Source organism: Ammospiza caudacuta, chromosome 1 (assembly GCF_027887145.1).
Source record: "Ammospiza caudacuta isolate bAmmCau1 chromosome 1, bAmmCau1.pri, whole genome shotgun sequence".
Lineage (NCBI taxonomy): Eukaryota > Metazoa > Chordata > Aves > Passeriformes > Passerellidae > Ammospiza > Ammospiza caudacuta.
Genome location: NC_080593.1, coordinates 101984548 through 101997795, shown reverse-complemented (window position 1 = coordinate 101997795; position 13248 = coordinate 101984548). Strand labels below are relative to the sequence as shown.

Here is a 13248-nt window from a genome sequence, read left to right as displayed (position 1 = left end):
GTAACTAAACTTGTAATTCTGTGTGAATCCTTCAGGCTCCACACATTCCATGTCAAGCTGCACTCTCATTGTTGAACATGCTTTGCACAATCTTCAAGCAGACCCTGCAGCAGAATCCAAGTTACTGAGTTTAAGGTTTCCAGTAAGAAAGAAGTGATTTTTCTAACACAGTGTCATCAGCACTTGTCAGACTAAGCTGGCAGTTGCATCACAGACAGCCCTACAGGTACTGTACCTGCAGCTGATTGCAATCATATTTATTCCCAGAGTTCACGGTGGACACTCTATCTAGAAGACAAGATAGCAGGCCAAAAATAGCTGCTTCCGGGGATTTTGTACAGAGCCAGAGTCTGGATAAGCAGAGCAGCAGCTGTGCCCCCAAGATGTACCACATAATGAAGGAAATCTCTTCTGAAGAGGCAGGAGCTTGCTTAGCAGCAGCTGAATTAAAAGCTGGTCTGACAAAAGCAAAATTAGATGACCCAGGGCTTCCCATTCAAACAAAACTACTGTTCTGATTGCAAACAGAAATTGAGGTCCTGAGGGGCCTGGTCCTCTTTTGCAGAGGGTAGTAGGAACACTTAGCTCAGTTCCCTGCATTGTTAGGGGAAAGACAGACAACATCATTACCTGGGTATGCATTTTACCCTATTGATTTAACATTTAAGCAACATCTGCAGCAGAAAATAAATACAATCAGATAGGCTAAATCCAGATCTCGATTAGGAAAGTATTTTCAGCTCAAACATAAAAAGCATTTATACTACACACTTTCTGCCTCTCTCATCTGTCTCCCTCACCCCCATCCTCCCCTCTGATATTTTTTTGTGTGGAATCACAGCTCCCTCACTGTGGGAAGATTTGTCAGGAAAGAAATACATCTGAATACTGAATATTCTAAGACAATGCTTCCATTGTAACTAATGCCAGGTGAAGATAAGTTAGTGTAAGGTATAAATATTGATGTTGACCAAATACACGCCGTTGACAAAGGGATTTACAATGGCCTACCAGGGATAAGACACTCTTCAGATCAGTTGCTAGATGATCAGGAAGAAGATCTTAATATTGAAAAGAATATAACCCAAAAGGACAGAAAGAACAGGGAGACACCAGTGAATGGGTTCTGATAAAAAGAGAGCCTCAAGTCAATTTTACAAGCACTTCTATGAGGATCTAGGGAGAGGAGACCCATGAACATTCTCTAGCTTGCTGTGGCATAGTCTTGATTGGAAAGCAACAAGAAAATATGCTGAAAATAACTGAGCTCAACTTCTACAAATGGAATATTTAACTTTTTTTCAACATAGACTATTCCTTGAAAATTTGTAACAGATCATAGTAAAGTAAGTTTACAAACACTGTGATACAGGCAGTTTTCAACCACTGCAGGTTTATCCTTTCCCATCACAGTATCATTCATGGTAGCACTTTACATTCTGGAACTCCAAAAATTATGTTGTAGCTCAAGATAAATGTACTGCTAATAAGAAAAGTCTAAAACAATCTCTCATTGGAAAGCATCACAGGACTTCTGAGATGACTCTTAAAGTGATCATAAACCCAACACAAGTGATTTGTTCAAGCTTATGATAGGCAGGTATGTCTTTCAGAATTCTAAATGGAAAACAAAGTACACTACATGTGTTGGTTTCATGTTCTCTCCCTCAATGCACTGCACAAATTTATGATGCCACATAAACCCCATGAACATTAGTTGTCCCATTCTCGGCTGTTTTTTATGGCCTGGAAAGGCTCGGGATGGCCTTGGGCAGCCCGCGCTCCAAAGGACAAAAACAGTCTTCAGATTTTTTCTCGGTCTTCAGTGTTTATTAGTTTTTTATCTACAAGATTTTCTCTCGGCCCGACAGAGGTCTGCACAGCAGCCAGCCATGAGCACACTGCGAGCCCCCGGGGCGGTAACCTATCTTTATACCCAAAACTACGTATAAGATATTTACCTATTTTCCCCAATACCTTTCACCCTTATTGACAAGTGCACCTCTAGTAAGAACCAATCCCAAAGTGCCACCACCACCACAGAAGATGGAGGCCAAGAAGAAGAAGAAGAAGGACAGGACACGCCCCAATTCCTCCATCTTACTTCTCTAGACCCCCCTGTACCGAAATTCTAAACCCTGTATTTCACACTCTAATTAACCTATCCCTTCACCATTTATCCCCGTGAGATCCTCCCATCCTCATACAGGTGTCGTCTCCTGTGTAGGATCAAAGTCCAGCCACCAGACACTTCTGGCAACATTCCAGGACCTCCGAGCCCCCCAAGGGTGGTCTCAGTGACTCAGCACATCAGTCCTGATGTGCTGAGATCCTACAATTAGTATCTATAAGAAATAATAATTTCAAGATTCTCAGAAGAAAAAAAAATGTCAGAAAGAAGACAAAAAAAGGAAAATAACATCTCAGGTTTGAAAAACTCCAGTGACTCTCTTGACTTACCATGACCTTCCTTAAGGTGTAGCGTTTGGATCTGATGTCATCCATCAGCATCTCATAGGGTGTGAGCTGATATTCTATGGGCAGTGGGTTGTACTGACGCTCCTGGACTTTCTTCAGTTTAACCCCATTCCGTAAATCTCTCATCACCTGCACCCAAAAACGGGCCTGAAGACAAAAGAGACAGAAGTTTTAATTCATACCTTACCCTTGAATACCATCTCACATTAAAACAAAATTTCCTTCCAGGACACCACCAAATATTTACAGCTGTACTATTTTATTTTTAACACATCAACCAAATCCCATTTTATTTTATATAAGCTTATTTTTAACACTCATGAACATAATAAAACTTTGTTGCAACTCAGCAGGACTGCTGGGTCCCACCTGAAGTATGGAAAGAGGATCTGAAATTCTCATACCTTACATGTAAATTCCCATTTCAAGTATACTGCAAACACATAATCAAAGTTTTTTGACCTACAGCTAATACTGTGTGAATTAAAACAGTGACTGAATCTGAAACTTTGTTACCCAGGACTCTCCGTAAAATCTCCTCAAAAGTTGTTCTTTAAATGGAAATTTTGGAATGGACTCCCAAGTCCTAAGATCTTGCACTAGAAAAACTCAACTTATTTTGCTCTGCCTGTAAGAGTACCTCACACTAACACCTCCCTCTCATTTTCTGTGAAGCAGAATGGCTGGAGAGAAGAAAGAACAGGTGGTGGATTGAAGACTGGAAAGTAAAATATAGTATATTTTAAGAACTTTGTAATATTGCTCTATGAACTGGCAAGAACAGTACCTAGAAAATAAATTAAGTTACTTCCTGCTTAAGAGTTTCCCTGCTGCCTTTTTCTTTCATCTCTAGAGAAATTCAGCTGGTGTCTCTGTCTACTGCCTGACTGCCCCTCTGAAGGGCAGTCAGCATGGTACCTGTCTAAATGTTCAGTCTGAAAACTGCAAAAGCTTCTCCATTAAAACAGCCTAAAGAAAAATATATTGCTTGGATACTTGCACTGTTTCATCTGTCTGCAAAGGGAAGCTGGGATTTAATTTAGTTCTAACTTGTAGTGGGTTACTATTAATACATATACTTAAAAAACCCTAGAGACTGATTTGAGCACAGTATCATGGAATGGTTTGGGTAGAAAATACCTTAAAGCTCATCTAGTTCCAGCCCCCCTGCACTGGGCAGGGGCACCTTTCACTAGGTTGCTGAAACTGTTCCTGTGCCTCGCCACCTCCATTATAAAGAATTTTACCTAATAGCTACTCTAAACCTCTTTCAGTGTAAAGCCATTCCATCTTGTCCTGTCACTAAATGTCCTTATAAAAAGTCCCTCTCCAGCTCCCTTGGAGGCTTCCTTTACTGGAAGGCTGCTCTGAGGTCTTCCTGGAGCCTTCTCTTCTCTGGGCTGAACAACCCCAGCTCTCTCAGCCTGTTTCCACAGAGAGGTGCTTCAGCCCTCTGAGCATCTTTTTGGTGTCCCCTGGCCTCAATCCAACAGGTCCACATGATTCTTCTGTTGGGAACTACAGACACTCTTTCAGGTGGGGTCTCATGAGGGCAGAGGTAATAATGCCTTAGTTAAGCTTTATAAAGAAAAAGAAACTGCCAGTAGTGATGCTGAATCACTATTCCATTGTTGTCTTACCCAGTCAGCATTTTTCAGTTCATCGAGATCCGTGCTGGAATCATCACTTGCCTCTTTGTCCATTTCCTGGATCTTCTTCAGGTTCTGGCAATGAAAAGGAAATGAGTGAATAAATGAACAGTGGCATTAACTCTCAAGTAAAATTGAAGCTTAATTTTTAATCTCTTGTATCATGTAGTTTGGGTATTCTGCTGAATGTTTTATTACTTGAATAGCAATACTGTAAAAGTAACTTGGAACACTATTTGAATATATTTCTCTCCCTTGGAAAGTTCATCTTAAATGCTGGGAACAAATGTTAAGTTCTGAGTATGAAAGTACTTCAGATAATAACATGCTGGAGATAAAACTACACATTAAAATGTGTAGATCCCTAAATCTTTATATGCACAGAAAAAAAATCTTAATCACCTATCAGGTCTGTTAAGCTACAACACAGAAAATATTACCAGCTTGATAAGGATCCATTCATACCAAAATTAATGCTTGTTGAATTCAAGGCAGCTCATTTTTGTAGAAGGAGAAATAAACTATGAGAAACATTGAATAGTGCCAGAATTGTGCATATATATATATATAATATATATAAAATTATTAATTAGTCTGTATAACATGAGTATAGATTCTGAAATATCCATAATAAAATCATGTGAGGAAGAGAAACTGATCTTTCAAAGATGAAAACTGCTACTTATTAACAAGATCAGATTACACAAATATGGAAAAGATGGAGTGTAAAGGGGCAAAAAAACCCTTTCATACCAACACTATGAAAAAATGAAAAACAATTAAAAGTTACAGCAGATCATAGAATAGGAAAGCTTGAACACAGAAGGCTGTGGCTTTACACAAATTTGCTTATACACATCAACACCTGTTTATTCAAAGGGGGTTTTTTTTTTGGTTTTTTTTGTTTACTTCTGTATTGAAATGTTTTGGAATCAGCAGTACAAGTAATTTTTCAGTAATGCACTTCACTTTTATGTAAAATTTTCCAGGAAATCTTTAACAATGTTCAATTAGATCAATTTTCTAAGTACTCACTAATATATCTGAAATGGATACTTAAATCCTCTACTAAAAACATTTTTTATTTTTATGAGACAAGAGCAACAGGTCAGAGATCTGAAAGATGTATCTATCAAAAGTATTCCCACCTTTAAACACTTATGTTCTTCTTTTAATGGAACTGAACAATCAGTCTCAATTCAGCTTCTGAGCTTTCCAGAAAAAATAAAAATAATAGCACTCTTAAAAACTCCTTTTCTCCTGGAGGTAGTTCCTAAACTGACAACATTTTAGTATAAGAAATGGAAGCACTGGAAGAGTGCTTAACTTGCACATTGAAGAGTGCAAGCATCCACCAAACCTGGCTGCAAAGATAGGACATGTGAGTCAGCTACCACAGAGGCTTTGGAAGGAGACCAGATGGGTTCTTTATTGTCTTATTTATGTAAGTAGCACAATTGCTTTAGTATCAAAGAAGAAATATTACCATTGCCCTATCAAAATAAAATACATCATTTACAAGGAGACTCCAGAAAAGCATAAATCACCCACACTAACAAAAGCAGATCCATCATGGGACAATGTGGGAACATTTTGGCATGACTTGCAGCGCCACAACAGGATACCCAACTGGGAAAGAATTCTTTATGGAAACTTCTGCCGGCCCTGGCACTGTGGTCAGTCTGACACAGGCAATTGCCCTTTCCAAGGGAAAAACAGAAACATGGAAAGAATGGGTAACGGAAAGGCCTTGCTTATGTGTACTCTGCTATCCAGGGTTTCTTCTTTTCTATATCATACAGTTGGAGTAATCATTTCAAATGCAGTTAAATGAACTGTAAATGACTTTATTTCTTGCAAACTGTTAACATCTACTGGTAAACTGCAAAATAAAACAGCTGATACTTTTTCCCTTATCTCTTTGTAACCAAAAAGATAACTTCATTAAATGGGCTCACAACTGTCAGATCTGCTCCTCCTTCCCATACTGCAAGGTAAACTTTAATTTTTTAAAAAATTAATGTGTTCCAGCTGCTTAACCTATACTTCAGCTATTCAACAAGACTGGTGACCCTCACCCATCTCAGCAACCAGGTTCCCTACCATACAGTTTATGGGGCTGGTTTATGCCCAAAGGCTGATGCTTTTGGCTGACATAAATATTTCATGAAGCTAGAAGAGATTACAACCTGGTTTTTTTAACAGCAGAAAATAAGAAGGGGGAAAAAACCCCACCCTGAGCAGCTGAAAGCTCTTCCAAATAAGGCAGCCATCTAATTAGTTTCTCTGGAACATAGCTAGAGGGGCAGCTCCTACCCAAAACAGCACAGGTGTAAGTGATGCTGGCTACTGTGCACCAGAGAGCTGCAGGACCAAAACCTGCCAGCCAAGAGATGAAGTCTCTCCAAGAGCACTTTTATGACATAAATGAGCTGGTACAAGCACAGGCTGCTGCCAAAGCTGGGCTTCTTTCACTGCCCATCCCTGTGCTGAGTGCTTGGCTGCAGCCCTGCAACCACAGCCACCCACTCTGTAGGGAGAGTTCATTCCCTGCCCTGGCACCTGGCTCTGGCACTTAAATGCAGCTCGCCATGCAATCAGTAGGGAAGAGTAGGAGATAAAGGAATTTCCATCATTACTGAACTAGCAAAATTTTGGAAGAAACCAGCAAGTGCTCTATGCTTGCAGGAAGTGTTTAGGAAGGCTTTTTTAGCTCTTCTACACCTGTCAGGTGCTGCTTGGGAAGGAATAAATTCACTGTGACAAATGATTATATTTAAACTTGTAGACTAAATGGAACATTAGGTTTTCCCTCCAGCATCCTCAGCCAGCATCAGTGGGTTTCTGCCTCTGTTTCAACCATAAATAATAGAAACCAACATATTTAAATATAATAGATCCTTTGTCAGAATTCAGCTGTGTTCCAAAGCCTGCAAGTAACCTCAGCTGCTGCTGCTGTAGCCACTTGCACTTACCCTTGGGACAACGGCTTAAGAAAAGCTATTACAGTACAATAAATACAGAGCCTAAATGGATTTCTATTCCAGAAAGCAGAAACATCTTAAAAGGGTTTTCTAAATGATCCCAGAACCTCAGACTCAATTCACCTATTAGAGCCTGGGCATTCATTCAGGCAATAAGGGTTGGATGTGTAGGAAATTACTGCTTCAAGAGCTTTTGCTTTTTTAAAAAACCTTTACAGCATTTGACCATTTTTTCAAAAGACTGCATTTTGTGGCAAAAGCCAGTAATAAAAATATCAAATGTCTTCAAACCTCTTGCTGTACTATTAAAAGCAGGCAGCTGATTTGCTGCTGCTGTGTGGCCCACATTTGAGATGTGCTCAGTGACAGATGGGAATTTATGTAAGACTCTTGTCAGCACAGTGTCAAAGACTCTCTTCCATAAAATGCTTTCTAAAAACATGCTGCTTTAATGAATGTGGTATTCTAGGGAATCCAGACCTGGACTTTGACTTTCACCAATTGCAGAGCACAGTCTACTGCAGTTCCCAGTTCATACTATAAATTAGGAGTCACTTTTTCACTGATTAAATTGATTTCTACACTGCTGTCTGTGAAACTAGTAACACATTCTTGCACATCTAGGTTCAATTTAAAAATACATAACATTCACATATGGGAAAAACTCCTTTTTTTTAATATACCTTCAGCTATTCAATGTGGGTCTAAATTCCAAGGGCTCAGGCAGTAGCATTACTCTAGGTCTTTGAAAAGACCCAAGCCCCATTTAATTCATACTGGGAATAGAATCAGTTAAATCAGTCCCTGCAAACCTTGAGCTGATAGCAGACAAAGTTCTTCATGTACAGAGATTTGGGCTGATGCACTTTGCTCAGCTCTGGAGGGGGCAATAGTCACCATGCTGCTCAACATAACTGTGCAAGGAGAGGCACAAAAAACCCAAACCAAGGGCATGTAACACTGTGACAGTGGCTGCATCACACAAGAAAGCCAAACCCTCCCCTGCCCAAGACAAAACAGCAGTATTTTCCTTTATTAAAGGTCCTAAATTGAAGGATCAAACTGATCAGAATGGAGCCACAAGCCTGATGAAAACACAGCTGCAAAAGTGGAGTCACTGGAGACTTGGAAGTGTAGGCAAAAGTGAAGTTATGAACTGAAAAGTTTGTGAACTGATTTATTTCTTCAGCTGTGCTCTCTGAAAATCCAAGCAGCAGATTATTTGAAAACTTGATACAGTCACAAGACTTTTGAGCACAACTTGGCTAATGACTCTATTTCCAAAATAAGTTAGCCATTAACATTTTTTAGGTACCTATTAACTACCTCCATTATCATATTTTGTACAAATAATACAGCAGTATAGCCACTTGACCTTTTTCATTAGCTCTTTTGCAACTGAACCTTCGTATGGCATGAAATTAGGAATAAAAGAAAGGAACAATTTCATTTCATGCATGTCCTTAATTAGAATTTATAGGTTTGCATTTCATACAGATTGGATTGAAATATATCCAGGCAGAGTGAAAGAATTGTGTTTTTACATCAGAAAGGACAGAAATACAAGGCAATTTCTTAAAAGAACAGTACAAAGATGACAGATTGGGAGCTTTCTCTATTTTCTACCAAAAGCCTAATTACAAGGCATGCTGTGGATAATGAAATTATGGATGAGTTTTTGATGAGCATGGATTTTCACTGCAATTAGAGATGTAGGCAATTATAAAAATATACAAAGTCTTAATTAGTTTTGGAAGGAATACTAATTTTGATGCTCTAGGGTGTACATCAATCTCTAAAACTTTTTTGAGGTATAAGTAAAACCTACTGCAACAGATCTGCCTGCTGGACCCTCATCTCCCATGCTGGCCAGCATCACATGGTGTTTTCTAGCACCACCTGTGCCAGCTGAGGAGTTTATCACCCACAGGTCTACATCCCACATGCCAGTATCACCTTTAGTGGTACCACCCGCAGAGTCCCAAAGTGTTTCAGAGTGGAAGAGTTCTCTGAAAGGCAGCTGGTCCAAGCTCCCTGCTAAAGCAGGGCCATCCAGAGCCTATTGTCCAGCATCATGTCCAGGCAGCTTTTGTATATCTCCAAGGAGAGAGAATCCACAACCTCCCCAGAAAATCTCTGTTCACCCTCACAGTAAAAACAGTATTTCTGGCTGTTCAGAGGAACCTCCTGAGTTTTAGTTTGTGTCCACTGCCCCTGGTCCTGTCACTGAGCACCAGTGAAAAGAGCCCGATGCTGTTGTCTTTGCCCTCTCCCCTCAGGTATTGAGAAACACTGATAAGATCCCCCTGAGCCTTCTCATTTCCAGACTCAGCAGCCCTGGATCTCTCTGCCTTTGATCACAGAAGAGTTGTTTTAGTTCTCCATCATATTCCTGGCCCTTCCCTGGACTCTCTCCATGGTGTCAATGTCTCCCCTGTACTGGGGAGCCCAGAACTGGAACCAGCACTGCAGCTGTGGCCTCACCAGTGCTGATCAGAGGGGGAGGATCACCTCCCTCAACCTGTTGGCAGCATTTCTCCTACTGCAGCCTGGGACACCATAAGGTTCCTTTGCAGCAAGGGCACTTTGCTGGCTCACTCAGCCATGAAGCGCACGTGGAACATTAACTCCAGGGAAGGCAAGACTGGGCAGTAACAGGGAGCCAGAGGAGGACTAGGGCAGATGTTCCTTCAAAAAGCAGGTTCACAATGTGGATACAGGCCTGGTGAATCCCCTGGCTGATCCAGAGCACCAATTTTGCATTCCTTTGCTTGCATAGTCTCTCCCTGTCTTTCTCAGTCACACTCGACGCCACTTCTGAGCAATGTGTGTGACCTTTTCAGATACTTCACAGCAGGAACATTTGCTTTATCTCAAGGACATCACTTATTTGTGCCTACAGCTCTGTCTATGGTCAGGTGCCACCAAAGGATATGTCAAAGACTTTTGGACAATTCTGAAAAAGATGGCTCTTTTCTTTTACATGGGTCAATTTTTAGCAGATATTCAAACTACCTTGCCCCCTGCCATACATGTGTGCATTTCCTTCATCTTGTGGACTATTTTCTACCAAAAGCAATTAAAAAGAAATTAAAAATTAAAAAAAAAAAGAAAGAAAAAGAAAAAGAGACAATCCCTTTCTGTGGGATTTTCTTATTGCAATTTTGAAAGCTCACTTCTTGACATGAAAAACAAGCTGTACTCTATCTTTGTTATCAGCTGTAAAAGCTTAAACAGCAGGTCACAAGTATTAAGAGGTCTTGGCCCATCAGAGGACCACTCCTGGATACCAAGCAGATGGTATCCAGGGTGAGTCTGCAGCAAGGGCACCTTTCACAGACCCAGAGCAGCATGCAGGTGCTGCCAGCAAGCTGGGAAACATCCCAGTAAACTTGCTAAAAAAAACTTCACCTTGCAAAAAGAAAACTTTTAGTTGTTTACTTTTTTAAACTATTGCAACAATGCTATCACATCTTTCTCAACTCTGCTCATCCTGTGCATCCAATACATGAAATTTTTCAAGAATACAATTACCATCTCCCTGTCTGCAAGTCAGCTTTGCTGCTGACCTTTCATACACAGGGAGTCAAACTGGAAATAATCATATGGCATCCATTATGTGACAAAGTGCCTTAAACATTCTATTTGACATCCACTGAGATGATGTGCACAGGTCACTCATCACTTCATCATCTCTGATTAACACACTCACCCAAATTCATGCAGTCCAGCCCTTTGTGAATCTATGCTCTATTTGTTATCTGACAGATGATGACTGGGGAACATGTAACTCCTCAGTATATTTATTAGTATTACAACACATTACAACCTATAAACCTACCCCTCCTACCTACCACTCAATCCCTCTTGAAATCCTGGACTTTCAAAGTCCTGCTAAGTTTTTATAGGCCTAAATTGAAAACAGCATTGCAGCAATATTATTTTTCCTTGACTCTTCTTTGACAGTTTATTTCCCATCTAAACCTGTTCTAGGCTGCAGCATAATATAGGTCAGATTTGCTTCACTCCAAGCAAGTGAATTTTTACTGATAAAATTCTCCCTCTGCCACTACAGTGAAGCTGCCTATTTAAGCATTTACTAACCAAAAAATATGAACCTCATATACCTGAGAAAGAGATACCCAGATGCCACTCAGTGGCACTAAAAAGAATCCAAATAATTTCAAAGTAATTTTTATCCACAGGAAAGTTACTCTGAATAATTCCAGAGGATTCTTTCCCTTTTTTGGTGTTTTTAATTTAATTTTGATCTCACATCCACAACTACATCTAGGTCTGAGGAAATTTAAATGATGCTCTCCAAATTAGGCTGTTATTTTTTGAAACAAATTAAAAATTTTAAGTTCCTGGCATCTTTAGTGTCAAACCCACAATATTACACAGTATATATTTTTTAAATTGGAACTGATGTATGTAACTTGGTTATTTTCCCCAGTTCTCTGTCAATGCAATTACCACAAATCCATGACAATAAAATTTCCTTACTGAAGTATTCAGTGTTTATCTCCTTTATTACCCATTACTTGTATGACAACAACAAAAGGAAAAGAAAAAAGGAATTCACTAGAAAACTATTTAACTGTACTCCTCATGACCTAAGATTCTGCTGTGTGTTTGCAAGACAGAAGAGCATGTAAACAATAGCACAACTTTTACTGGCACAAACCTAGTGTGATCATATGATCCCTGCTTGCCTCAAGTATAAACTATAAAGGTCACTTTAAAATGGTGCAACAAGATTTACAGCATTCCACCTCATATTTTCTTCATACCTATTTTTTATTTTGTACACTGTATTATTTTCAAAATTAAACACCTTCCAAATTTATAGTTAGATAAAAGCTATGACCAAGGACCAAGCACATCATAAACCCAAAAGTATTCAGATTCCAAAAGCTGCTTCCAAGATAATTTTCTAGGTAATTTCTAACATGCCTACTGAGGAAATGATCCAGAGTAAAATTAAATCAAAAGGTCAAAATTCTGGCTCTGGTTAGGGCGAGCAATAAAAGTCTTACTGATTTAGCAGGGCCAAAATTCCATCCACAAGGATTACTTCCTTTGACCTAAATGTGCTCTGAATCAATGCCTAATAGTCTGTGAGAGGCAAATGGCTTCTTTCATTTGGGATTAACTCAGAGTATTCTCTATGGTGTGTTCAGATGTTGTTGGGTTTTTATGCCCAATGATAAGGTGATTAAGTAATTTGCAAATTCAAAATGCCTTTCCACTTTTTAAAATAATATTAAAAATATTTTTGTTAAGACATGATTTTAAATGGTTATAGGCCACAATATTTTATTTTGACATTGACAACAAAGATGCCCTATTTCTGCTCACTGTGTCCAAGGTGTTTGAGAACTATTGGAAACTTAATTCCTCTCTGAGCAGAAATAAGAACTCTGAAGGGTGCTGTCCTCGAGCCTCAACATGGACTTTGCAATAGCAGTTGAGTGAGGTGTTTCCAGCACAGGTCCCTCAGTTAATATGTCCAGTAGTTAAAAGCCAAGATGTGAAATTATTGATGTCGAGATTTGGGAGACAGCTTTAGCATGGAAATCTTGTATCCTGGCTGCTTCCTGTGTTAGGGACATTGGATCCAGATGTCCCAAAACACAGGCACTTCAGAAAACAAGTGGCTCTTTAGCCATGCTGACATTGCCAAAATTATCCTTCTATGACACTGTTTTAGTTTAAAAATTGCTTTCAGTTTGAATAGGACTGGTGAAGGAATGGAGATGCAATGTGATCCTGTGCAGCAGAAAAACATCTCAGAAGGATTCTCCCTCCTGGATGATGCATCTCACTCAGGAAAGAAAGAGCAGCAGACCCTTATGCCTCTGAGTAGTTTGCATCTTCCACCATCAACATGATAAAAGCTCTCTTGTACTCATCTGAGGCTCATCTGACCCTTTAATGAGCTGATTCAGCTCACTAACCTGATAAGGAGTAACTCCTTTACTTTTTGTTTTGCTTGATATTTACTGCATTTGTTCCCTAGAACCAGAAGAAGGGAGACAGTGGGAGTATGTGTGTGTGGGTGGAACAGCTCTGCCTTTTTCAGCAGCAAAATTTTTAGGTCAGCCTGTAAAATCTTATCCTGCTTTTCAAAGGTA

The 13248-nt window shown here is 39.7% G+C and overlaps 1 protein-coding gene across 1 annotated transcript in view; it reads right to left on the bottom strand.

Moving 5' to 3' along the window:
• The window catches only part of SPIRE1 (spire type actin nucleation factor 1), a 126465-nt gene that overhangs the window by 34412 nt on the left and 78805 nt on the right, over nt 1-13248 (bottom strand). Inside the window, exons 5-6 of the mRNA XM_058803094.1 lie at nt 4119-4202; nt 2461-2625 (exon numbers count right to left, since the gene is read on the bottom strand). Of these exons, the coding sequence (XP_058659077.1) occupies nt 2461-2625; nt 4119-4202 (249 nt within the window). The remainder of the gene's footprint in view (nt 1-2460; nt 2626-4118; nt 4203-13248) is intronic.